Source organism: Myripristis murdjan, chromosome 20 (genome assembly GCF_902150065.1).
Source record: "Myripristis murdjan chromosome 20, fMyrMur1.1, whole genome shotgun sequence".
NCBI lineage: Eukaryota > Metazoa > Chordata > Actinopteri > Holocentriformes > Holocentridae > Myripristis > Myripristis murdjan.
The window spans coordinates 19,678,394-19,704,317 of NC_043999.1; the positions used below are offsets into that span (position 1 = coordinate 19,678,394).

Below are 25,924 nucleotides of genomic sequence, written 5' to 3' on the forward strand. Positions count from 1 at the left end.
TGGTTAACGCCTCGGCAGTGGAGGGGTAGCTGTGTCCTCAAATTCACCTTCAGGAAGCCCATGCATGTCAATAAGGGGGTAAACAATCTGACGGGAGGAGCTGTTCCTGTCACCAAGAAAAATCATGACAAGAAGAGAGAGATTATGATAATTACAAGACAGCTGAGAATGGGACCCTCAACAGACAGTAGTTATGTTACACCCTGGAAGCTCAGTAATGCCCTCAAGGTTAGAGCTGGACTCTAAACATAAGGTGTGGAGTTGTGAAAGTTGTGTGTGGGCCAGAGTTAAAAGAGGTGTACAGCATATGTTATAAAGGGTGTAGCACTTCCTCCAGTGATGTATAGGACCACATTATCACCTTTCAAACACATCACACTCTCCCTGATGCACAAACAATTGTTCCTGACAGCTATCTTGACCTTTAGTTGCTTGGAAGTTGTAAATCCAAGACCTGCTGGTGCTAATCTCAGCACCTTGTTATTTTCATTCCCCTCTGCCCTTCTCCTCCTTGGCAAGTTGATTATGTTTCATTTATTCTCAATAAGTATCTCTATAGCAAAGATAATTCTCTACAAATTAGTTGGGGGAAATTTTAGGCTGGTAAACAAACCACTGTACGATTATGTAGATAGATATAAAGATGAATGAATTGATGGAGACAGAATGACATACAGTATGTTGTACATGAAATGTACTAAATGCTCTCACTTTCTCTCTCTCTCTCTCTCTAGTTGTGCAGCATCTCTTTATACTCTTTATTCTGTTGGCTTTCTTGCCATCAGTGTGTAAAATCACCCAAGAAACACAATGCATGTCCTGAATTTCTTCATCTGTGGTAGGAACACAGATGAAGGAAAATTAGAAAAAATGTGCAAGTAAGACAATGAATGAAGTCAGGGACTGGTGTATGGCAACTCTGCAGGCTATGCAGAGAGAGAGAGAGAAATAGCAGCAGTGGTTGACCATTCTAAACAGTGAATGAAGAGAGGGAGGGAAGCAGCAAAAACAAACATTTTGCAATGGTTTTGAATCAGCACAACCAGGAGAGGTTCTTCATCAAACAGGCATAACTCTGCACCAGATTTTTTATGGTGAGACCCACAGTAGTTTGGGATATTAGCATCAACACACAGACACAGACACAGACACAGACACAGACACAGACACAGACACAGACACAGACACACACACAGACACACACACAGACACACACACACACACACACACACACACACACACACGTCCAAACACATGGTGCCCTACAGGCTGCCGCCCAAGCAAAGATATTAACGCAAAAATAATTTCCTCACTTTCAGTTACTAATACTCATAGGACCTTCCTCTGGTTCACTGCATCACCAGAAGTGTATCACTTACACAATACTCTGGAGCATCCAGCTCATAGCACAGAGCAGTTTTAACTTTGCTGCTGTTGCAGCACGACACCAGTGTCCATACAGTCTGCTGTTGATAGTGATGAAGTGTGTGGGGAAATGTTTACATTACATGTGTATGACACGGTAACAGGGACACCGTAGGGGAAGATAAATGTGAACAGCTGTGGTCAAACCTGACAACAACTACACAATTAAACATATAGCCCTATCATCACTAGTCTTCTAGGATTTTAACATGTTCATGTTTTTTACTAGCTAATGAAATGTTATATATTCTTTTACTATACTATATGTTGCACTACTGTTTTTAACAACTCTTCTCCATATAATTGACATATTTATAGAGTCATTTTCTTGTGGTGATAATAAAATAATTAATTCATCATTCAACCTTTGCAAATGACACACCTCTTTACACTTACAGGACAAAACAGAATAATAAAACAAATGCCAAAGCCATGATGATTTGTATGGCAATCTAAGAAAAACAAAGTGCAACGGTTATTCCTCTGTGCCTGTGGCACATGGGTGTTTAATTTTTCCAGTGTTTGTCCTCTAATGCTGGTGATTTCAAACTCAATACCAATTATTTGGCTTTAAATTCAAAACTCTAGAGGCCCATCACTGCTGAGGGAAAACCATAGCTACATTTCAAATTGCCTTGTGACTGGACTAAGTTAATAAATATTTCTGCACATATGGGATTATATTTTAAACTATATAACTGTATAAAACATGCTTTCCATACCAATAGCAAAGTACTAAATAAGTGAGATTTTTTATTTCCATAGAAAAAATGCAACTGCAAGTAAAAGTCTAAACACAGAACAGGGTCTTGAACTATACTTTGTTCAGATGCACCTTGATATAATTTTGTGCAGAGGAATGCATTTTCCAATAGAGGCAATCCAACATCGAGAGCATTATGACAATTACAGTGAATTTACAGCTGCAACTTAAAAACTGAGACATTTCTGTGAATATCAGAATGTTGCTGGAGTTAAACTGGTCAAATTTATTTAAAAAACACATTTAAAAACAGCTAAAGCTGACGAAGGGCCCACTCACATTGTATAGTGCCCAAGCACGTTTGACCCCAAAATCCGGATTATTTGACTAGTGTGAGCGCTCCATTCTGTGCTTCAGTACAGTACACTTCCTTCGCTCTGGCATGGTTGGAGGAGGTGTGCTTCAGTACGGTACGGGCGTTCATACACAAGCACATGCAAATTGTTTTGTGTGCAGCGTGATTAACTGCGAATCGCCGCCTTGCACAATCAACAATCAACCATGTTGTCTGTGTCGCTGTCCACTGTGCTGCTGCAACCACGTAAAAACAAAAGTCGATTTATGATGACGTCAAGCCATGCGTGTGTCGTATTTCAACGTGAAAATGTACGTACCAGAGGCAACCATGCTTGAGCATGGTTGGGGTTGGGGTAATGTGAGTGCAGGCCAGTGAGGGACTGGGGAGGGAGGGGGCATTCGTGCTTCAGAATCATACAGAACAGTGAGTGTGTCCTGTGAGTGTGTCCTAAAGTGCTGTACAAAGCCAAAATCTAAACGTTCAAATAGAATAAAATGAAATAAAGTTGTGAAGTTTGTGGACGACACAGCAGTGGTGGGTTGTATCAACAACAACGACGAGTCCGCATACAGGCAGGAGGAGAAACATCTGGAAAGTTGGTCCAGGGAGAACAACCTCTGCATCAATATGACAAAAAACCAAGAAGATGATTGTGGATTTCAGAAGGGACAGAACCCCCCCCCCCCCCCTCCGCTGCACATCGGAGGACCAGCTGTGGAAGTGGTCTCCAGCTTCAAGTACCTGGGAGTACACCTCACCAGAACCTCACCTGGAGCAACAACACCTCCTGCCTGGTTAAGAAAGCCCATCAGCACCTCTAGTTCCTCAGGAGGCTCAGGCATGCTGGACTCGGGAGCTCTGTCCCAAGATCCTTCTACAGATGTGTGGTGGAGAGTGTTCTCTGCTCCCGCATCACTGTGTGGCACGGCAGCTGCTCTGTTGCAGAGAAGAATGCTCTGCACAGGGTGGTCAAAGCGGCACAGAAGACTGTGGAAGACAGCCTACCCACCACCACAGACATTTACACTGCCAGATGCAGAAAAAGGGCCTCCTGCATCATGAAAGACCCCACCCACCCACCCCGCACACTCACTGTTTGCTCCTCTCCCCTCAGGCAGGAGGCTAAGGAGCATCAAAAGCAGAACCACCAGACTGAAGAACAGCTTCTACCCAGAAGCCTCTAATGGCACTTTTCCGCTAGCACCTACTCGGCTCGACTCTACTCGGTTTGTAAGGTTTTCCATTAGGTGGTAGTACCTGGTGCCAGTTACTATTTTAGTACCTACTCGGCCGGGGTTCCAAGCGAGCTAAGTCGAGCCGAAAATGTGACGTAAATGGAGTGCAGGCCACTGATTGGACAGGGAGTGACGTCACATGAGAGAGACTCCTTCACGAAAACCAAACCTGGCATTTAAAAAAAAAAAAAAAAAATGCAACAGCCACCGTGTGCCGTGTGAATTGATCATCACTGAAGTTGGCAAAATTGGAAAATAGCAAGCAAACCGGTACCGTGGTCAAATGAAGCGGTGGAGGCTTTTCTGTGTTTGGTGGCGGGGCTGCCTTGCTATAACGACTCCACCTGCGATGAGGTGGTACTCAATTGTAATGGAAAACGACTGAAACTGAGTCGAGCCGAGTAGGTGAAAAATTGTAAAATGTTTCACAGAATGGGCACTTTACTGTGCAGTAAAGTGTCCATTCTGTGCCCATTCTTCATTTTTTCAATTTTGAAGATAATCACACCAAAATGGTCTCAATTTGTAAAGTTTGCAAAATGAAGAATGGGCACAGAGTGGGCACTTTACTGCAGTAAAGTGGCACTGTAAATAGTTCACTATTGTAAATAAACGTGTGTTTCACTTGCAATCATTGTGTCAATTCGGTGTTGTTCGGCTTGGAAATGGAGGAAGCTGCACCATTCATGTTGTGTCCCGAGTTACCCCTAGACGGGGTCATAACAATACGAATTAGTAATAAGTAGTAATTTAAGAAGTAATTTCGAGATGGGCTGGAAACAGTTCAACTGGGCAGAACAGAATAGAGGGACAACCAGGTCTCTGGTGTGGGCTAAAATGTTAGTTTTAATGTGTTACACTGTATTGATGAAGAATTTTAGAAATTCTTCACAATTAGATGAGGAAACGACTAAGTTGGGTCTGGGAGGAGAGAGGTTGCTGCTTGGTGGTATTTTAACAGATAGTCTCTAAGTATTTCACAGGAAATGTGGAGTTTATCCTGCTTCCTCTTACGCTCACTTTTTCTGCATTCCCCGCTTAGTGCACTAGTAGAGTCACTAAGCAAAGGCTGAGATTTAGGCTTTGGCTTTTTTACTTTTGTACATTCAATTTCTTAAAGTTTTAAGAAGTTTAATTTCTACTCCATCACTTAATCTTCTGGAGAAATTATGTTTGATCAGCTGAAATCAGAAAATACTGTTAATGGCGAATGCAGCATCAGTTTTGATTACTAACTGAAGGAAAAAGAAGAGCAAGTACAATACAGTGCACAGTGTGGTACATCATATGCCACTAGTAGTAAAGACAAAATGAGGAGCAGAGCCCAGCCCTCTATAGTATGGCTTGCATGTCAGCTCCTCCTAACAATAGAGTGACCCTTAAACAGCAAAAGGAAAGTTGGGTTGGGTTACATGTTTCAACAAGAGAACAGTGGGTAAGAGTTCCAACCTTTGTTCCTTGCATCTGAAAGACAATACCCTGCAATGCTGTGCTGATAACTTGAGCACACTGGACAGCTGAGAATGAGAACCAACAAGGCAAGGTTAAGCTCAAAATAGCTGCAAGTTGTTGAGACTTTGTAAGGAACTTAATTAGTTAGTAAGGAAGAGTTGAAGGTTTTGGGTCATGAAAGGTCATTTTGACAAGGAAAATAACATCTGACGTGTTAGCATCTCTTCTAATCATGGCTGCAAAAGGTTGCTCACTGTATGTAACAGTGTAATCAGGCCATTGTCACCATGGTAGGTCACATGGTGAGCTATTAATTGCAGTATTGGATTTTATTAGTAGTAGTGATAAACTCACATAAACATGAAGGGTGATATGAAGTCAATTTTATGGTATATTAATATTAAATTTTCAGAGTAAAAAAAAATAAGTGCAAAGTTGTCTTTCAGCTGTCTTTCATTAGCAAGCATGGAGTTACACAAGGTCACAAGTGGCGGCATTTTCAATCATCACCATGTCTTACTCCATTTTATTTCTATGACATTGTTTCCTGCTCTTTGTCTACTGATATAAAGATAACCCTGTGAAATTCCAACTGGGCATATGCTTTTGATTGAGCGGGACAGCTTGTGAGGCTTGCTCAGATCTTGAGAGAGAGAGAGAGACATCATTACAACATATACAATACAATACAGAATATATCACTGTAATACGTCCACCAATGATTTAGTAATGTAAACTACTGGTTTAAATGAGCTGCTATTTTTTGTTTTCTCTTTTCCATGATGCACCAGAAACTACAATCAAAATAAGCTGCTCTTATATGATTTACCATTTAGAATTAAAAACAAGAAATCATCATTTGTTTTTAATTTTGTTTGTTGTTATTAAGTATTGTTTTAAAAACAAAAGTGCTTGATATATATAACTTGAGATATATATATATATACATATATACACACACATACACACAAACACACACACACACAGTGTGTGTGTGTGTGTGTGTGTGTGTGTGTGTGTGTGTGTATGTGTGTGTGTGTGTGTGTGTTTTGCTGGAGTAACATCAAGTTAAAGAGGCACTTTGGTTTTTAAACAGTTAAAACACAATACTTTCTCAAAAAGTTTTATTTGTTGTGTATTTGTTCTTAAGTATCCCTTTAAAGATATATAGTGACAGATTAGGGATGTGTAAATCATACAGTTGTCACACAAGCTGAAATTAATCCTTGTCCAAACCAAGAGGGCAGACGTCACAGTCTACTTAATTCCAAAGAGATTAAGTCTCCAAATGAGGGTGTTTGACTTCTATATAAAGAGTCAAAGGGCAGGCGTTACACTCACATCACTGTTCCCCCTCACGGTAAGCATCTGTTAATGTTATATTCACAATAACAAATGTAAAGCTTGGTTAGTACACTGTATTTTAATTATTGTGAAGGTTGTTTATCTCCAAAGACTAAAGTACATTCTCTTCTATGCAACAGGTCTAGCAAAAACACAAGTGACTACAATCAGCAGGTAAGCAAAATGTCCATACCGACTGAATTCTGATATTTATGCCATTATAACACCTTTTGGTCAATGTTCTCAGGTAATCTTCATCAACAATGGCATCAGGGGATGCCGCAATGGCAGAGTTTGGGCGTGCAGCCCCATATCTCCGCAAATCAGATAAGGAACGTTTAGAAGCCCAGACTCGCCCATTTGACATGAAAAAAGAGTGTTTTGTGCCTGACCCTGAGGTTGAGTACGTAAAAGCTTCCATTACCAGTAGAGACGGGAACAAAGTCACCGTGCAAACTGAGCAGGGAAAGGTAAGTACGCTTGATCAAAATGTGTGAATTTAATTGATTCCTCTGGAAGAGATTCATGCTACTACCTCTTTAACAACCACTCCACTGTCACAAATTAGAAATGTTACTTCAGAAACAATGGTATTAGCATACTGAAAATATCAAATAGCAAAGTAATGTCTCTTGGATTAATCTTTCTGCAGACAGTGACTGTGAAGGAGGATGATGTCCATCCTCAGAACCCGCCAAAGTTTGATAAAATTGAGGACATGGCGATGTTCACCTTCCTCCATGAACCTGCTGTGCTGTTTAACCTCAAAGAGCGTTATGCAGCATGGATGATCTATGTGAGTCACTAAAAATAAATCCAAGAGATTCTAATTTATGTATCTTTTACTAATGCTGCAATATCTTCCACTACAGACGTATTCAGGCCTGTTCTGTGTGACTGTCAACCCCTACAAGTGGCTGCCAGTATACGATCAGTCAGTGGTCACTGCCTACAGAGGCAAAAAGAGAACTGAGGCTCCTCCTCACATCTTCTCCATCTCTGACAATGCCTACCAGTACATGCTCTCAGGTACCCTCAACTTGTGGTTTTCACTGCTTTAAAATTATGGCTGAATTATTGTTGAATTTGTTCAACAATAATTATTAACTTGTTTGACAATCATGTTCAACTTATTCCTTTACAGACAGAGAGAACCAATCAATCCTTATTACGTGAGTAATACTAATCAGAATAAGACATATTTCAGTCAGATTACTATATAGATGCCGAAGCTAGGTTGTAGACATTTCCTGCTCTTGCAGCTATTAAGGAAAAAACTGCCAAACAACTGCAATGATGAACTGCTATAATATCCCCTTTGCATATTAGTTAAAAAATAGTGTTTTATTGTTCTTAGTGGAGAATCTGGTGCAGGAAAGACTGTGAACACCAAGAGAGTCATCCAGTACTTTGCCAGCATTGCAGCAGTGTCTGGCAAAAAGGATGCTGCTCAGGAGAAAAAGGTTGGCTTTACAAAAGCATAATGTGAAACCTAACATTGTTTGTGTATCAAAAGCTTCATGTTAAGAATGACAATTAAAATAAACAGGGCACCCTGGAGGATCAAATCATCCAGGCCAACCCTGCTCTGGAGGCTTTTGGAAATGCCAAGACCATCAGAAATGACAACTCTTCCAGATTTGTGAGTTTTCTTGCAGCAAAACCATTGAGGTTTTTTTTTTTTTTTTTTTGGCTGAACATTTGAAGTATAGATTTAAGTATTATTTTCTGGCTGCTAATAGGGAAAATTCATCCGAATCCACTTTGGGGTTAGCGGCAAGCTGGCCTCTGCTGACATTGAGACATGTGAGTATACTGAACAAATTTGATGGTGCTAGCACCATTAATGACAATATTTTTTGGAGCTTGAGGAAAAAAGGGACAAAAACAGTACTTTCACTGCAATGCCTTATATAATTTAGATCTTCTGGAGAAGTCCCGTGTCACTTACCAGCTTAAGGCTGAGAGAGACTATCATATCTTCTATCAGATTCTGTCCCAAAGGAAACCAGAACTTTTGGGTTTGTATCTAAACACTGGGTCATTTAATATATTCCACACTCAAGAACTGTGCCACATGACAACTAAAACTTTGTCCACTTATCTGTTTCAGAGATGCTGCTCATCACCAACAACCCTTATGACTATGCCTACATCTCTCAAGGGGAGACAACTGTGGCTTCTATTAATGATGCAGAGGAGCTTATGGCAACAGATGTGGGTGAATTAATGTATCTGACAAAAGGTCAATCTACTATTGATACTTAACAGCCAAGTCAATCACAATTTGAAACCATTCTAGGATGCCTTTGATGTGCTGGGCTTCACCCAAGAGGAGAAGAATGGCATTTACAAGTTGACCGGTGCTATCATGCACTTTGGCAACACAAAGTTCAAACAGAAGCAAAGGGAGGAGCAAGCTGAGGCTGATGGCACTGAAGGTTAAAGATGTTGAGAATTGCTGCTGTAGTCTCTGATTACAACAGGCACTGAATTTACCGATTCAATCTAAATTCTCCTCCATCCTTTTCAGATGCTGACAAAGTTGCTTATCTGATGGGCTTGAACTCTGCTGATCTAATCAAGGGTCTATGTCACCCAAGAGTCAAAGTGGGAAATGAATGGGTCACCAAGGGTCAAAATGTCCAGCAGGTAAAAAAAAAAAGAGATCCATTTCCATTCAATTTGTTCTTGGATATCTGCATAAATTGCAATGCCTGGAGTGTTTTTTTTTTTTTGTCTTATTTTGTAGCACTGGTAGTTAGGTATAACTTGTTTTTGGTTTCATGACTGTTATTGTTTTTGGTCACAGATGATGCTAGTGCCAGTTGCAGCATTAAACCTAATCTTGCTTGGATATTGTACTTGCATAAAGAACTATCAGTGTTGAGCTTGTGTATATGATAGGTGACTGTCTAATTTATTGTGTGTTAATTCTACTTTTTTCTCTTCTATGAAAGGTATACTACGCTATTGGTGCACTGTCCAAGTCAGTGTATGAGAAAATGTTCCTGTGGATGGTGGTGAGAATCAACCAATCTCTAGATACAAAGCAACCTCGCCAGTACTTCATTGGTGTGCTGGACATTGCTGGATTTGAGATCTTTGATGTAAGTTTTAAGAGTTTTATACAAGTTCGACATTTTAATAAAAAAAAAAAAAAAAATGAAATACACTTTCTTTGACTTCTCCTTTTTGCCAACTTAGTTCAACACCTTTGAGCAACTGTGCATCAACTTCACTAATGAGAAGCTGCAACAGTTCTTCAACCACCACATGTTTGTGCTGGAGCAAGAGGAGTACAAGAAAGAAGGAATTGAGTGGGAGTTCATTGACTTTGGAATGGATTTGCAAGCTTGTATTGAGCTGATTGAAAAAGTGAGAATCAGGATGTCAAAGACTACAAAATATCTGCAGAAAAAAACATTATTCATACCACACACAAAATAAAAAAAATGGAAATTTTATATTAGCAATTTTAAATTCAGCCTATATTTTGTCCAATTTTCTTCTAATATATTCAATTTTTTTAGCCCATGGGTATCATGTCCATCCTTGAAGAGGAGTGCATGTTCCCCAAAGCCAGTGATGCAACATTCAAGGCTAAGCTGTATGACAACCATCTAGGAAAATCACCCAACTTCCAGAAACCCAGGATTGTTAAAGGGAAACCAGAGGCTCATTTTGCTCTGGTTCACTATGCTGGCACTGTTGATTACAACATCGGTAACTGGCTGGTGAAGAACAAGGACCCACTGAATGAGACTGTGGTAGGACTATACCAGAAGTCAACTCTTAAGTTGTTGGCACTGCTCTTTGCTGGTTATGCTGGTGCAGATTCTGGTAAGAATACAATAAAATGTGTTACATATTGCTTGTAGGCACATAAAGTGTGACTGATAATGTTGCTATAATTATCATTATTGTTGGGACATAGAGTCTGGAGGCGGAAAGGGAGGCAAAGGTGGAGGCGGTAAGAAGAAGGGTTCCTCGTTCCAAACTGTCTCTGCATTGCATAGGGTGAATATGAATTTGAACCCTCTCTTCAGTAGATTGACACAATTTTGCCACATAATTGTCCAATCGCTTGAATGCTGGTTGTGGTTTACAATCGTTTTCTGCATTCACAGGAGAACCTGAACAAACTCATGACCAACTTGAGGTCAACTCACCCCCACTTTGTGCGATGCATCATCCCCAATGAGACCAAGACTCCTGGGGCCATGGAGAATCCCCTGGTCATGCACCAGCTGCGCTGTAATGGTGTGCTGGAAGGCATCAGGATCTGTAGAAAAGGATTTCCCAACAGGATCCTTTATGGCGATTTTAAACAACGGTATGTATTACACTGAGCTACAAGATTACTGTGATACCACAAATCATTAGTCACTAATTTTTCAAAAGGTCTGCAAAACAACGCAAGTCACTGGATTTGTCTTTAATTGTCTTAAAGGTATCGTATTCTGAATCCAGCTGCTATACCTGAGGGACAATTCATTGACAATAAGAAGGGAGCAGAAAAACTACTGGGCTCCCTGGATATTGACCACCAGCAATATAAACTAGGACACACAAAGGTAAGAACAACAATTTACATGGAAATAGTTAGCCAAATGACAAGTTACTAAGATACAAAACATGTATGCTATCTGTTCATAGGTGTTCTTTAAAGCTGGACTTCTAGGTCAGCTTGAAGAAATGAGAGATGACCGTTTGGCCTTGATCCTCACAGGCATCCAGGCCTTTTCCCGTGGTATCCTTGCTAGGATTGAGTTCCAGAAAATTGTTGAACGCAGGTTTGTGCATCAATTACTTCAGCCCATTAGAAAGAAAATCAGAAATGTGACCACAGTAATATAGTTAGAACTCATCAAAATTAAGTAATTGAGAAAAGATTAATAAAAAGTATATCATTCATAGGGATGCCTTACTTGTGATCCAGTGGAACATACGTGCCTTCATGGGAGTCAAGAATTGGCCCTGGATGAAGATGTACTTCAAGATCAAGCCACTGCTAAAATCAGCTGAGACTGAAAAAGAGATGGCAAACATGAAGGAAGAATTTGCAAAGCTCAAAGAGGCTTATGCTAAATCAGAGGCCCGCAAGAAGGAGTTGGAGGAAAAAATGGTATCACTTCTCCAAGAGAAGAATGACCTGCAACTCCAAGTCCAATCGGTCAGCACAATTTTCATGTGTTCTCCAACTACAAATAAGATGAGGCATTGAATGTTTATATTTAATAAAGTAAATGTTGTATTCTTGTTGAATAATAGCAGGCATTACTCTAATCTGACATCCATTTAATTTAGTATTGTTGACACAATTCAGCATCTGAACTCTGAGCCATACAGCCATTCCAAGACAGCAGTGTCAGCCTGCTCACGAGGCTGTAGCTGCTGTTATCAAAATTTACATTTAAATTTAAATTTACATTGCTGTTGTCAAAATTTACCGAATAATGTTGAGAGCAAAGGAACAGCTTACAGGTACAGTGGAAGCAACATCAGTTCCCTGCGCTGACAGCTGTGGGATGCAAGAAATAACTGATTATTTTGGAGGTATGGAGGGCCTGTTTCAACTAAAAATCTGTGATGAGAGGTGCCAACTTTACAAACCTGGTGACATACATGCACTAACACACACTCAATCCTGCAAAATGATGCTATTAGTTTCTGGCAAGTGGTGCTGCTTGTCTGATGGCCCTATAGATTTATGACAATGGCCAGATGTCTCCATAGTATGAGGCTGTGGACTAGTACATAATTCTTTTAATATCTAAATGATAAATGGTAGCTCTGCATGCTTAACTATCACAAATACTAATTTCTTCAGGAGCAAGACAATCTCTCAGATGCTGAAGAGCGCTGTGAGGGTCTGATCAAGAGCAAGATCCAGCTTGAGGCCAAAGTTAAAGAGCTGACAGAGAGACTGGAGGATGAAGAGGAGATGAATGCAGAGCTGACTGCTAAGAAGAGGAAACTGGAGGATGAGTGTTCAGAACTGAGGAAAGACATTGATGATCTGGAGCTCAGTCTGGCTAAAGTGGAAAAAGAGAAGCATGCTACTGAGAACAAGGTAACTGCTGCCCCCTGGCAACAAATCTAATTATGGGTTATTATCTACTATATTGCAATACTGTACATTTACTTCACTTTCTTCATTAGGTGAAAAACCTGACTGAGGAAATGTCAGCATTGGACGAAATCATTGCCAAGCTGACCAAAGAAAAGAAAGCCCTTCAGGAAGCTCATCAGCAAACACTGGATGATCTGCAGAGCGAAGAAGACAAAGTCAATACTCTGACTAAAGCAAAAGCCAAGCTGGAGCAGCAGGTTGATGATGTGAGTATGCTTATATTACATAACTTTTTAATGCAAGTTTCAACAGCCAACAGTGCAGACAGACTTTTTGTAACCATTCACTTTTGATCAGCTTGAGGGGTCACTGGAACAAGAGAAAAAAGTGAGGATGGATCTGGAAAGAGCCAAGAGAAAGCTAGAGGGTGACTTAAAGTTAACCCAAGAAAATGTGATGGATCTGGAGAATGACAAGCAGCAGCTAGAGGAAAGGCTCAAAAAGTAAACAATCTCTTCTAATAATAATAACCACAGAAACACCATTAACACAAATCTTATTAATACTAAAAATTAAAACATTAACATTTAACATGTATTTTTTCATTCACTGTACCATAGGAAAGACTTTGAAATTAGTGTCCTTAATAGCAAGATTGAGGATGAACAGTCCATGGGTGCCCAGCTCCAGAAGAAACTGAAAGAGCTGCAGGTAATTACAATAGCAGACACACTGAGCCAAATGTATCTATTTATTGAGTCACTGTTTGCAAAATGCATACATAATTTTTTTCCTTCAGGCCCGCATTGAGGAGCTGGAGGAAGAGCTTGAGGCAGAGAGAGCTGCACGAGCCAAGGTGGAGAAACAGAGGGCAGATTTGTCCAGAGAGCTGGAGGAGATCAGTGAAAGGCTGGAGGAGGCTGGTGGAGCCACTGCTGCCCAGATTGAGATGAACAAGAAGAGGGAGGCTGAGTTCCAGAAGGTGCGCAGAGACCTTGAAGAGGCCACTCTGCAACATGAAGCCACCGCTGCTGCACTGAGAAAGAAGAATGCTGACAGTGTGGCTGACCTGGGAGAGCAGATTGACAACCTTCAGAGAGTCAAGCAGAAGCTGGAGAAGGAGAAGAGTGAGCTCAGACTGGAGCTTGATGATGTGGTCTCCAACATGGAGCAGATCGCCAAAGCCAAAGTAAGATAGCAAAGCCAGATAAATCTTCATCTAAAGAATCTAACGAAAACACACAAAGTAAAGATCAGATGCAGTCTATGATATTAATGTTATTTTTCTGTGATATTATTCAATTTAGACAAACTTAGAGAAAATGTGCCGCACTCTTGAAGATCAAATGAATGAATACAGGACAAAATCTGAAGAAGGCCACCGTACCATCAACGATTTCACCATGCAAAAAGCAAAACTTCAAACCGAAAACGGTAAAGTAAAAAGTTAATGTTCACACTGAAATTCAAATTCAAGTGGAATTATTTAGTATCCCTGATAAAAGAAAAACTTAGTTGCAAATGTAAATATATATATACACACACACACACACACACACACACACACATATCTATATCTATATATTTATCTATCTATATATCTATCTCTCTCTCTCTCTCTCTCTACATATATACACTATATTACCAAAAGTATTCGCTCACCCATTCAAATGATCAGAATCAGGTGTCCTAATCACTTGGCCTGGCCACAGGTGTATAAAATCAAGCACTCAGGCATGCAGACTGTGAAGCAAGACATTTGTGAAAGAATGGGCCGCTCTCAGGAGCTCAGTGAATTCCAGCGTGGAACTGTCATAGGATGCCACCTGTGCAACAAATCCAGTCGTGAAATTTCCTCGCTCCTAAATATTCCACAGTCAACTGTCAGCTGTATTATAACAAAATGGAAGCGTTTGGGAACAACAGCAACTCAGCCACGAAGTGGTAGGCCACGTAAAGTGACGGAGAGGGGTCAGCGGATGCTGAAGCGCATAGTGCAAAGAGGTTGCCGACTTTCTGCACAGTCAATTGCTACAGAGCTACAAACTTCATGTGACCTTCAGATTAGCCCAAGTACAGTACGCAGAGAGCTTCATGGAATGGGTTTCCATGGCCGAGCAGCTGCAGCCAAGCCACACATCACCAAGTGCAATGCAAAGCGTCGGATGCAATGGTGTAAAGCACGCCGCCACTGGCCTCTAGAGCAGTGGAGACGCGTTCTCTGGAGTGATGAATCACGCTTTTCCATCTGGCAATCTGATGGACGAGTCTGGGTTTGGAGGTTGCCAGGAGAACGGTACATTTCAGACTGCATTGTGCCGACTGTGAAATTTGGTGGAGGAGGAATTATGGTGCGGGGTTGTTTTTCAGGAGCTGGGCTTGGCCCCTTAGTTCCAGTGAAAGGAACTTTGAATGCGTCAGGATACCAAAACATTTTGGACAATTCCATGCTCCCAACCTTGTGGGAACAGTTTGGAGCGGGCCCCTTCCTCTTCCAACATGACTGTGCACCAGTGCACAACGCAAGGTCCATAAAGACATGGATGACAGAGTCTGGTGTGGATGAACTTGACTGGCCTGCACAGAGTCCTGACCTGAACCCGATAGAACACCTTTGGGATGAATTAGAGCGGAGACTGAGAGCCAGGCCTTCTCGACCAACATCAGTGTGTGACCTCACCAATGCGCTTTTGGAAGAATGGTCAAAAATTCCTATAAACACTCTCCTCAACCTTGTGGACAGTCTTCCCAGAAGAGTTGAAGCTGTAATAGCTGCAAAAGGTGGACCGACATCATATTGAACTCTATGGGTTAGGAATGGGATGGCACTTCAGTTCATAGTATGAGTAAAAGCAGGTGAGCGAATACTTTTGGTAATATAGTGTGTATATATATATGTATATATATATATATATATAGAGAGAGAGAGAGAGAGAGATAGAGATAGATAGAGATATAGATATATAGATATACACACTACCAGTTTGGACACACCTTCTCATTTTATGTTTTTTCTTTATTTTCATGACTATTTACATTGTAGATTCTCACTGAAGGCATCAAAACTATGAATGAACACATATGGAGTTATGTACTTAACAAAAAAGTGTGAAATAACTCAAAACAAGTTTTATATTTTAGATTCTTCAAAATAGCCACCCTTTGCTTTGATTACTGCTTTGCACACTCTTGGCATTCTCTCGATGAGCTTCAAGAGGTAGTCACCTGAAATGGTTTTCCAACAGTCTTGAAGGCGTTCCCAGAGGTGTTTAGCACTTGTTGGCCCTTTTGCCTTCACTCTGCGGTCCAGCTCACCCCAAACCATCTGGATTGGGTTTAGGTCAGGTGACTTTGGAAGCCAGGTCATCTGGCGCAGCACTCCATCACTCTCCTTCTTGGTCAAATAGCCCTTACACAGCCTGGAGGTGTGTGTGGGGTCATTGTCCTGTTGAAAAATAAATGATGGTCCAACTAACTGGGTTGGACCAGGTCCCAAACTGGATGGGATGGCATGTCGCGTCAGGATGCTGTGGTAGCCATGCTGGTTCAGTGTGCCTTTTTAATAAATCCCCAACAGTGTCACCAGCAAAGCACCCCCACGCCCTCACACCTCCTCCTCCATGCTTCACAGTGGAAACCATGCATGTAGAGACCATCCATTCACCTTTTCTGCGTCGCACAAAGACATGATGGGTGGAACCAAAAAATCTCAAATTTGGACTCATCAGACCAAAGCACAGATTTCCACAAAGAATGTCCATTCTTTGTTTCTTGGCCCAAACAAATCTCTTCTGCTTATAGCTTTTCCTTAGTAGTGGTTTCTTAGCAGCTATTTGACCATAAAGGCCTGATTCGTGCAGTCCTCTCTGCACAGTTGATGTAGAGATGTGTCTGCCACTAGAACTCTGTGTGGCATTTATCTGGGCTCTAATCTGAGCTGCTGTTAACTTGAGATTTCTGAGGCTGGTGACTCGGATGAACTTGTCCTCAGAAGCAGAGGTGACTCTTGGTCTTCCTTTCCTGGGTCGGTCCTCATGTGTGCCAGTTTCGTTGTAGCGCTTGATGGTTTTTGCGACTCCACTTGGGGACACATTTAAAGTTTTTGCAATTTTGCGGCCTGACTGACCTTCAGTTCTTAAAGTAATGATGGCCACTCGTTTCTCTTTACTTAGCTGATTAGTTCTTGCCATAATATGAATTCTAACAGTTGTCAAATAGGGCTGTTATAGCTGTGTACCAACCTGACTTCTGCACAACACAACTAATGGTTCCCAACCCCATTACGAAGGCAAGAAATTCCACAAATGAACCCTGACAAGGCACACCTGTGAAGTGAAAACCATTTCAGGTGACTACATCATGAAGCTCATTGAGAGAAGGCCAAGGGTTTGCAGCGCTGTCAACAAAGCAAAGGGTGGCTACTTTGAGGAATCTAAAATATAATATAATATAAATATATATTCGGAGGCCAAGCAAAGGCAAGACTAAAAGACATGCTTGCAAATTTCTGATATCGGACAGCAATTCCAAATATGATCATCAAATATTTGAAAAAATAGTTGGCTGTAATTATGAAGTAAGTGTCTATCAATGTTATCTATAGGCGAGCTTGCCAGACAGCTTGAAGAGAAGGACTCTCTTGTCTCCCAGCTAACCAGAGGAAAGCAGTCATACACTCAGCAGATTGAAGACCTCAAGAGACAACTGGAGGAGGAAGTCAAGGTATTAAAAATTACTATGCATTCCCCAAAACTGCACTTTCAGCGACCTAGCATGAAAACGATGTTTTCTTTCTTTTTCTTCCTTTCTTTCCTTCATCCTTGCATACCAGGCCAAGAATGCACTTGCCCATGCAGTGCAGTCTGCTCGTCATGACTGTGACCTGCTGAGGGAGCAGTATGAGGAGGAGCAGGAGGCCAAGGCTGAGCTGCAACGCAGCATGTCCAAGGCCAACTCTGAGGTGGCTCAGTGGAGAACCAAGTATGAAACTGATGCCATCCAGAGGACTGAAGAGCTAGAAGAGGCAAAGTAAGAACTGTACTCTCCTCCTTAAAAGTATAGACATGATTTCATAAAGAGCCTGTTAGTTATGCCTGTTAATAAAATTAACTTAATTACAAAAAAATAATGCAAGGTGAAACTGAGAGGGAGTAAAACATTTATGACAAATTGCCTTTTTGCAGCCATGCAGTACTTACTTTCTACTTGAGTGGGAAAAGGCAACCTTCTATGTGTTACTTATGAAATACATCTGAGCAAAATCACATTTCATTTGGACACAATTATGTTACCTCTGTGGACCCAAGCAAGAAAACGTACAAGATCATTACACTGCTTCCACTCAGCTATAAAACAAATTTTTGATGACAGCATTCAACAAAAGTTGGAAACACTTTTTTTGACAGACACTTGAAAATAAAATGAAATAGATGAGTTGCTGGCAATTAACTTTGATAATTTTGCCTGTCTTAAGGAATGTCTGTTTACATTTTATCAGCTAGCTCGAAGCAAAGCTATGTTTTTGTTCTGCATTAAACAGGAAAAAGCTAGCCCAGCGTTTACAGGACGCAGAGGAAGCTGTGGAGGCTGTTAATGCAAAATGCTCCTCCCTGGAGAAAACTAAACACAGGCTCCAGAATGAGATTGAAGATCTCATGGTGGATGTAGAGAGATCTAATGCTGCTGCAGCAGCTCTGGACAAGAAACAAAGAAACTTTGATAAGGTACATGCTCAGTCTTGTACTGATCTAACCTTGTGCAACAATAATAAATTAATTAAAGAGGATAAAATCATTTGTAATGATTGCTAACACAACAATTACTAAACCAGGTCCTTGCAGAGTGGAAACAGAAGTATGAGGAGTCCCAGACTGAGCTGGAAAGTGCTCAGAAAGAATCCAGATCTCTCAGCACTGAGCTCTTCAAACTCAAGAACTCTTATGAAGAGTCTCTGGATCATCTGGAGACCATGAAGAGAGAAAACAAGAACCTTCAAGGTCCCTAAATTCAAATTCACACTTTTTATGCAAATTGAATATTAACTACTGTATAACTACTATGAATTCACAATACTGATGAATATACTATGGGGCTTAGCTATAATGATTATCAAATCAAATCAAACTTTATTTATATAGCACCTTTCATACATAAAACAAATGCAACGCAAAGTGCTTTACATTAAAATACATACAATCCTAATCCCCCACCCCCTCATACTCACTCACACACGCACACACACACAAGTACAACATATTTCACACATGCATACACTCCGGGCATACACCCCACCACACCCCAGCCCACCCCAACCCCAAGATAAAATGAAACATGGCTGAGCACTGAGGGACCAGATGAGGAAACACCATTCATTCTTTGGGAGCCATCCACACCGGGAGACGCCCTAGCCCCCGACTACAGGGGGCACCACCACAGAGACCGCCCCGACCCAGACAGATAGGAGCCCACACCACAGCCATAAGGCCCTGGAACAGGGCCCCCAACCATCCAGGCCAGGACAGCCCCCAGGACGGCACCCCCCGCAGGCAGGCCAGACACAGCTCCCGGTGTGGAGGGCCCCCATGAGGAAAACACTGGAGCTAAAAACTAAAAGATAACAGAGTAAAATACAATCAATACTAAAATGAATAGAAAAAAAAAATAATAATAAAAAAAAAATAATATATATATATATATATATATATATATATATTTTTTTTTATTATTATTATTATTATTTTTTTCTAAAAGATAACAGTAAAATACAATCAATACTAAAATGAATAGAAAAAAATAATAATAATAAAAAAAAATAATATATATATATATATATACATATAAAATGAAGTGTAATAAATGAGTGAGTATTAATAAATTAAAAACAATAAAACAATACAGGCAACATAAATATGTATTAAAAAGTAAAAAGGAAATTCACACTTTATATATATTGATCAATATATATTATATATTGATCTTTTCTTAACAGAGGAAATTTCTGACCTGACTGAGCAACTTGGTGAGGGAGGAAAGAGCATCCATGAGTTGGAGAAAATCCGTAAACAGCTGGAACAGGAGAAGGCTGAGATTCAGTCTGCACTGGAGGAAGCTGAGGTGACACTGATTACTTACAGCCTTATTTAACTAGAAAGGTTTGCCATGATGAAAGCTTTAAACGTTAAACGTGTTTCTCATGTTAAACATAAGATCATAATCATAATCACAATTATTCACAATTCATCCTTTGGTTCTATCAAACAGGGCTCACTAGAACATGAAGAAGGAAAGATCCTTCGGGCTCAGCTTGAGTTCAACCAAGTTAAGGCTGACATTGAGCGTAAACTGGCTGAGAAGGATGAGGAGATGGAGCAGGTCAAGAGGAACCAGCAGAGAGTGGTGGACACTCTGCAAAGCTCTCTGGAAGCTGAGACTCGCAGTAGAAATGAGGCACTAAGGCTGAAGAAGAAGATGGAGGGAGATCTGAATGAGATGGAGATCCAGCTCAGCCAGGCCAACAGGCAGGCAGCAGAGGCTCAGAAGCAGCTCAAGGGTCTCCATTCACATCTCAAGGTAACATTTCATATCATCAGTACTTCTGTGATAACTGGTGTCACAATATAAATCATATGGAGCTATTAAAATCCTGTATAAAATGTCTACAGGACTCCCAGATACAGCTGGATGATGCTCTTCGTGCCAATGATGACCTGAAGGAGAACATTGCCATTGTGGAGAGACGCAACAATCTGCTGCAGGCTGAACTTGATGAGCTGAGGTCTCTGGTGGAGCAGACTGAGAGAGGTCGCAAACTGGCTGAGCAGGAACTGCTGGATGTCAGTGAGAGAGTTCAGCTGCTGCACTCTCAGGTATGTCAGAGCCACTATGTTATATATCATTATATCAATGTTAGTTCTTGTATGTGTTTCTGTAATACTGCATGCAAATTTTTACCCATGGTCACTAAGAAACTACACTATATTACCAAAAGTATTCGCTCACCTGCTTTTACTCATACTATGAACTGAAGTGCCATCCCATTCCTAACCCATAGAGTTCAATATGATGTCGGTCCACCTTTTGCAGCTATTACAGCTTCAACTCTTCTGGGAAGACTGTCCACAAGGTTGAGGAGAGTGTTTATAGGAATTTTTGACCATTCTTCCAAAAGCGCATTGGTGAGGTCACACACTGATGTTGGTCGAGAAGGCCTGGCTCTCAGTCTCCGCTCTAATTCATCCCAAAGGTGTTCTATCGGGTTCAGGTCAGGACTCTGTGCAGGCCAGTCAAGTTCATCCACACCAGACTCTGTCATCCATGTCTTTATGGACCTTGCGTTGTGCACTGGTGCACAGTCATGTTGGAAGAGGAAGGGGCCCGCTCCAAACTGTTCCCACAAGGTTGGGAGCATGGAATTGTCCAAAATGTTTTGGTATCCTGACGCATTCAAAGTTCCTTTCACTGGAACTAAGGGGCCAAGCCCAGCTCCTGAAAAACAACCCCGCACCATAATTCCTCCTCCACCAAATTTCACAGTCGGCACAATGCAGTCTGAAATGTACCGTTCTCCTGGCAACCTCCAAACCCAGACTCGTCCATCAGATTGCCAGATGGAAAAGCGTGATTCATCACTCCAGAGAACGCGTCTCCACTGCTCTAGAGGCCAGTGGCGGCGTGCTTTACACCATTGCATCCGACGCTTTGCATTGCACTTGGTGATGTGTGGCTTGGCTGCAGCTGCTCGGCCATGGAAACCCATTCAATGAAGCTCTCTGCGTACTGTACTTGGGCTAATCTGAAGGTCACATGAAGTTTGTAGCTCTGTAGCAATTGACTGTGCAGAAAGTCGGCGACCTCTTTGCACTATGCGCTTCAGCATCCGCTGACCCCTCTCCGTCACTTTACGTGGCCTACCACTTCGTGGCTGAGTTGCTGTTGTTCCCAAACGCTTCCATTTTGTTATAATACAGCTGACAGTTGACTGTGGAATATTTAGGAGCGAGGAAATTTCACGACTGGATTTGTTGCACAGGTGGCATCCTATGACAGTTCCACGCTGGAATTCACTGAGCTCCTGAGAGCGGCCCATTCTTTCACAAATGTCTTGCTTCACAGTCTGCATGCCTGAGTGCTTGATTTTATACACCTGTGGCCAGGCCAAGTGATTAGGACACCTGATTCTGATCATTTGAATGGGTGAGCGAATACTTTTGGTAATATAGTGTATAATCATCTAATCTTTCTTCTGTATTACCTGTAGAACACCAGCCTGTTGAACCAGAAGAAGAAGCTTGAAGGTGACACAGCCCAGCTTCAGAATGAAGTGGAAGAGGCTGTGCAGGAGTGTAGAAATGCTGAGGAGAAAGCCAAGAAGGCCATCACTGATGCTGCCATGATGGCAGAGGAGCTGAAGAAGGAGCAGGACACCAGTGCTCACCTGGAGCGCATGAAAAAGAACATGGAGCAAACCATCAAGGACCTGCAACACCGTTTGGATGAAGCTGAGCAAATCGCCATGAAAGGTGGCAAGAAACAGATTCAGAAGCTGGAGGCTAGGGTGAGCATCTGAAGTGGCAATCATTTTTAAAAGGCTGTATAGCGTATAGTCATACTGTAACATCAAATATTTGTTACATGACCCATTTTCCTTTGATTGTAAATTATCATCCAGGATAATACTTATTGCCTTGTAGCACCTATGTCCTCTGGACCACAACCAGAGCTTTATGGCACTTGATTTTGTTGTCTTGTGGTTTATAAAAACTCATATGTGTGTTGCTCTGGATAAAAGCATCTGTCCAATGTGAATTTGTAATTGTAATTACAATTTAAGACAGACAAAACAAAACAGGATTATTAGAGATGACAATTGGTCAGCATTCATCCCATTTTTCTTTGAAGGTGAGAGAGCTGGAAAATGAAGTAGAGATGGAGCAAAAGAAAAGCAGTGACTCTGTAAAAGGCATCCGCAAATATGAAAGACGCATAAAGGAGCTCACTTACCAGGTAACTATTGTTTACACAAGCTCTCTGAAGATAAGCAAAGCATTACTGGACTCCACTAAAAGAATCAAGTTTAAAATAATTTTTAGAACATGCCTGGACAACCAAGACTAATGTAGCTCTATGTAACAGTAGTTATACCTGGATCCTAATGATAACTTACACTTCCTTTTGCAGACTGAGGAGGATCGCAAAAATTTGTCCCGTCTCCAGGACCTGGTGGATAAACTTCAACTCAAGGTCAAATCCTACAAGAAAGCAGCAGAAGAAGCTGTAAGTGGAAAAAATAGCCTATGCTCTCCTAGACACAGCTCTTCCTTCAAGATCATGGATGGCATATGTTCTATAATGAACTGATAAAAGCACAAATTGCATTTTCTCTCACCAGGAGGAACAAGCTAACACCAACCTGACTAAGTTCCGTAAGCTGCAACATGAGCTGGATGAGGCAGAGGAGAGGGCTGACATCGCTGAGTCACAGGTCAACAAGTTGAGAGCCAAGAGCCGCGATGTTGGTTCTAAGGTGTGTTCTGTGATGAAGGGGGAAAAAAACTACTTGAACTAACTGGAATTGCTTGGCATATCTAATTTTGCCTAAAAGTGTGTGAGCTCATTATTCTCTACAACTTAGGTTGTGTGCACTGGATTGCAGTGTTAGTAGCCCAAAATCTGCAGCAGGACCTACTTGTGCCTGTGCAGTTGCCCAGTTGAGACACTATTTCCCCACTTACTAGCTGCCAATATTTGTCTCCCCACGGATGGCAACGTCATTTTTTTTTTTTTTTTTTTTACTTTGTGGGTGGTCATTTTGGCTTAGAGTTAGGGTTATGGCTAGGACTCAAATCGCATAAATTGGTCATAGCTAACCTTATGGACAGCCTGTAGAGGATGAATGTAAGTCAACTTGTTCATACCTTCACCATCCTAGGCAAAAAAAAAAAAAAAATCCTCTGCTGGCTTTGCCGATGTTGTAATCCATCGCATCATTCTCATACTGCTATTCAACAAGCATTTGAATAGCAATTCAGCATATATTGTTTTACTTTTTCAGCAGAAAGTACTTAATCATGGCATTAACATTTTTACATTGGTCTTCAACTAACGAACACATTAACCCCCCTATACTCCTATATTTGTTCACAGAAAAAGTAGGCTACTACTAATGAATTAACCAAAGTTACCCCCAGCATATCGTGAATAACGTTAACGTTTGCTAAATTAGCGCTACCTAACATTAATTTATTCCCTAAAAAATGCTACGATATGTAGTGTAGGCGCTATGTATTAGATTAATCAGCATTATGTGAACTATTTAATGTGTTTTAATGGTTACATGATGAACCGTAATGTTTTTCAGCCTACAAAACTTTAAAATTACCGCATTTGCATACGTTAGTGTAGTTGTAAGTTAGCATAAAGTCAACATCAGCCAGCAAACGGAACTCACTTTGCCTGACATCTGTTGAGAGACGTTGAGTTTGACAGTTTTCACAGCAGACACGCAGAGTGAACACAGGTGTTACTAATGCCATTAATTAAGGCTCTGATCTACTTAATTATGGCAGTCTCTGTAATGAAGCATCACCGACAATCTGAAGGCCCTGGTGCAGGAGAGAGGCTGCTGTGAAAAGGTCAGGCGTTTCGGCCAGGGTTGCCAGGTCTGTGAGACAAAAGGAGCCAAACAGCAACTCAAAACCAGCCCAAAACCCGCCCAACCTGGTATAAAAAGGGCCCAAAAATCAGCCCAATACCAGAACTCAAAATATGCCCATAAAATTCCATATATGTTGCTTTTAAAGTCCAACAGCATTGCTATAATTGCAAAATGCACTATATCTATAAAATAACACCATAAACATTAAAGGCAATTTCCCGAAACAGTTCTTTCACCCATTTAATTTACAGTATATCAGAACTTAAAATATAATATGGGATACCTTACTTCAGCTGACAGGCACTGGGCGCAAGTGGTGCTGATGATGTGATTGGTCATGTGCTGAGTGGCCTCACACAGCATTGGCATATTATTTGTCTGTGGAACATGTGACATATGTGGATAGTTTATATGCTGATCTGGCCCGGAGTCAGTTTTACAGGATATGGGTATAAACATTGGTCATTCAAAATATGAATCTTTATTCATGACTGCCCAAGCCCAACCCGCGGACAAAATTTGTTACCCGCGGCAACACTTAAAAAGTAGCCCAATTTGGCGGAAAAAACGCGGACTTGGCAACCCTGGTTTCGGCTGACTTACCACAAGTTGTTAGGCTGCCGTTAAAAAAAGTCAATTAAAAGCGCTGCACTGGTGTTGAAAACCTAAAGTGAAGCGTGTCTCCTTCCCACCTCCCCGACTTTCCATTTTCGTTTAATGGGATCTGCTGTCTAGGTGTTTAAAAATGGCGCATTGACTGATTCAGCTAGCATAGGCGTCTCGTGCAGACCAGGTGTACATCTCACCCAGTTCAGCTGACGATTTACTTAACCCAGGTGGACTGTTACTGATTATTAATGTAATTAGGTGGTGCAAAAGTTGGCCATTTATTGTTAAACACACACACACACACACACACACACACACACACACACACACACACACACACACACACTTTTCCATGCAGTGCTAAACTCCAACAGCTAATCTGCCATGTGTCTCTCTCCCAGCAGAAAGGACATGATGAAGAGTGAAGCTCTGTCGTGGGCCGTCCTGCTCATCCTCTGCATGTCTCATGGTGGAAATAATTTCCTCCAGTAGGCTATTAGAGCTATAATAGAATAAAGTGAAATTGCAATGAGACATTTGTCGTGCTTCGTTTTTTCTAGATAAAGCTCTTTGTGCTTTTAGACAGTATGCAGGCAACAGGTGAGACAGAAACTGTATCATATGGTGTCATTGCTAAATAAAATGAGAATATTGTGTGCACAAGCCCTTAACTGATCATGAGTATTTTAACAGGTTAGGAGATGTTTCTTGATGAACTTCAAGCAATGATTTTCTATGACAGGTTTTAAAAAAATATGAGGTCTCGTGTGCTGAGACCTTCACCATTTCATACAATCTGTTAGCATGTCACTGCGTTCAATCTCCACTAGAGGTCACTATTTGCTTTTGTTTCATTTTGAGCACTTACCAGCGTGGATCCACTTTCCGGAGACTGACCCCTTTGTTCTGTGGCTGGAAATTTGAATTCCCCATTCTCTGCGGCCAGTTTTGCGAAACATCCTTCATCCATCAGACTTGACTTCCAAACACGATATTTTATGTATTGGATAAAGATGTTCTGTACTTTTACTTGGCACATTGCTCTCCTCCACACCTACATGCAAAACTG

General features: G+C 41.2%; 1 protein-coding gene and 1 long non-coding RNA gene across 3 annotated transcripts; one reads left to right on the top strand and one right to left on the bottom strand.

The window, feature by feature from the left end:
* On the bottom strand, positions 1-24,084 carry LOC115378979 (uncharacterized). Its single transcript, XR_003930182.1, has 5 exons — positions 24,040-24,084; positions 23,002-23,122; positions 22,756-22,840; positions 10,690-10,802; positions 1-106 (listed from the first exon to the last, which is right to left on the bottom strand). It is a non-coding gene; the product is annotated as an uncharacterized LOC115378979 (long non-coding RNA).
* LOC115378974 (myosin-7-like) lies at positions 6,793-25,378 on the top strand. Of its 2 annotated transcripts, none has more exons than XM_030079581.1 (37): positions 6,793-6,987; positions 7,170-7,313; positions 7,390-7,546; positions 7,662-7,689; positions 7,875-7,980; positions 8,067-8,159; positions 8,260-8,323; positions 8,440-8,538; positions 8,631-8,734; positions 8,820-8,958; positions 9,051-9,169; positions 9,478-9,627; positions 9,725-9,895; positions 10,051-10,360; positions 10,455-10,537; positions 10,648-10,853; positions 10,971-11,094; positions 11,177-11,313; positions 11,438-11,693; positions 12,351-12,593; positions 12,683-12,859; positions 12,951-13,096; positions 13,214-13,304; positions 13,393-13,782; positions 13,901-14,027; positions 17,197-17,315; positions 17,425-17,621; positions 18,133-18,316; positions 18,424-18,589; positions 19,582-19,706; positions 19,854-20,162; positions 20,255-20,458; positions 21,850-22,146; positions 22,491-22,595; positions 22,770-22,865; positions 22,981-23,115; positions 25,260-25,378. In XM_030079581.1, the coding sequence occupies exons 1-37, from the start codon at positions 6,802-6,804 to the stop codon at positions 25,278-25,280; spliced, it is 5,808 nt and encodes a 1,935-aa protein (XP_029935441.1). In that variant the 5' UTR covers positions 6,793-6,801; the 3' UTR covers positions 25,281-25,378. The 2 variants fall into 2 exon arrangements, with proteins under 2 accessions (XP_029935441.1, XP_029935442.1); XM_030079582.1 differs by having other exon boundaries at positions 6,796-6,987; positions 10,464-10,537.
* Positions 25,379-25,924: the final 546 nt, after the last annotated feature.

Coding starts and splice junctions, on each gene's coding strand:
- LOC115378974 (XM_030079581.1), top strand. CDS start 6,802: ATGGCAGAGTTTGGGCGTGCAGCCCCATATCTCCGCAAATCAGATAAG. Junction 10,854..10,970: donor TATGGCGATTTTAAACAACG/GTATGTATTACA, acceptor ATTGTCTTAAAG/GTATCGTATTCTGAATCCAG. Junction 22,866..22,980: donor AGAAAGCAGCAGAAGAAGCT/GTAAGTGGAAAA, acceptor TTCTCTCACCAG/GAGGAACAAGCTAACACCAA.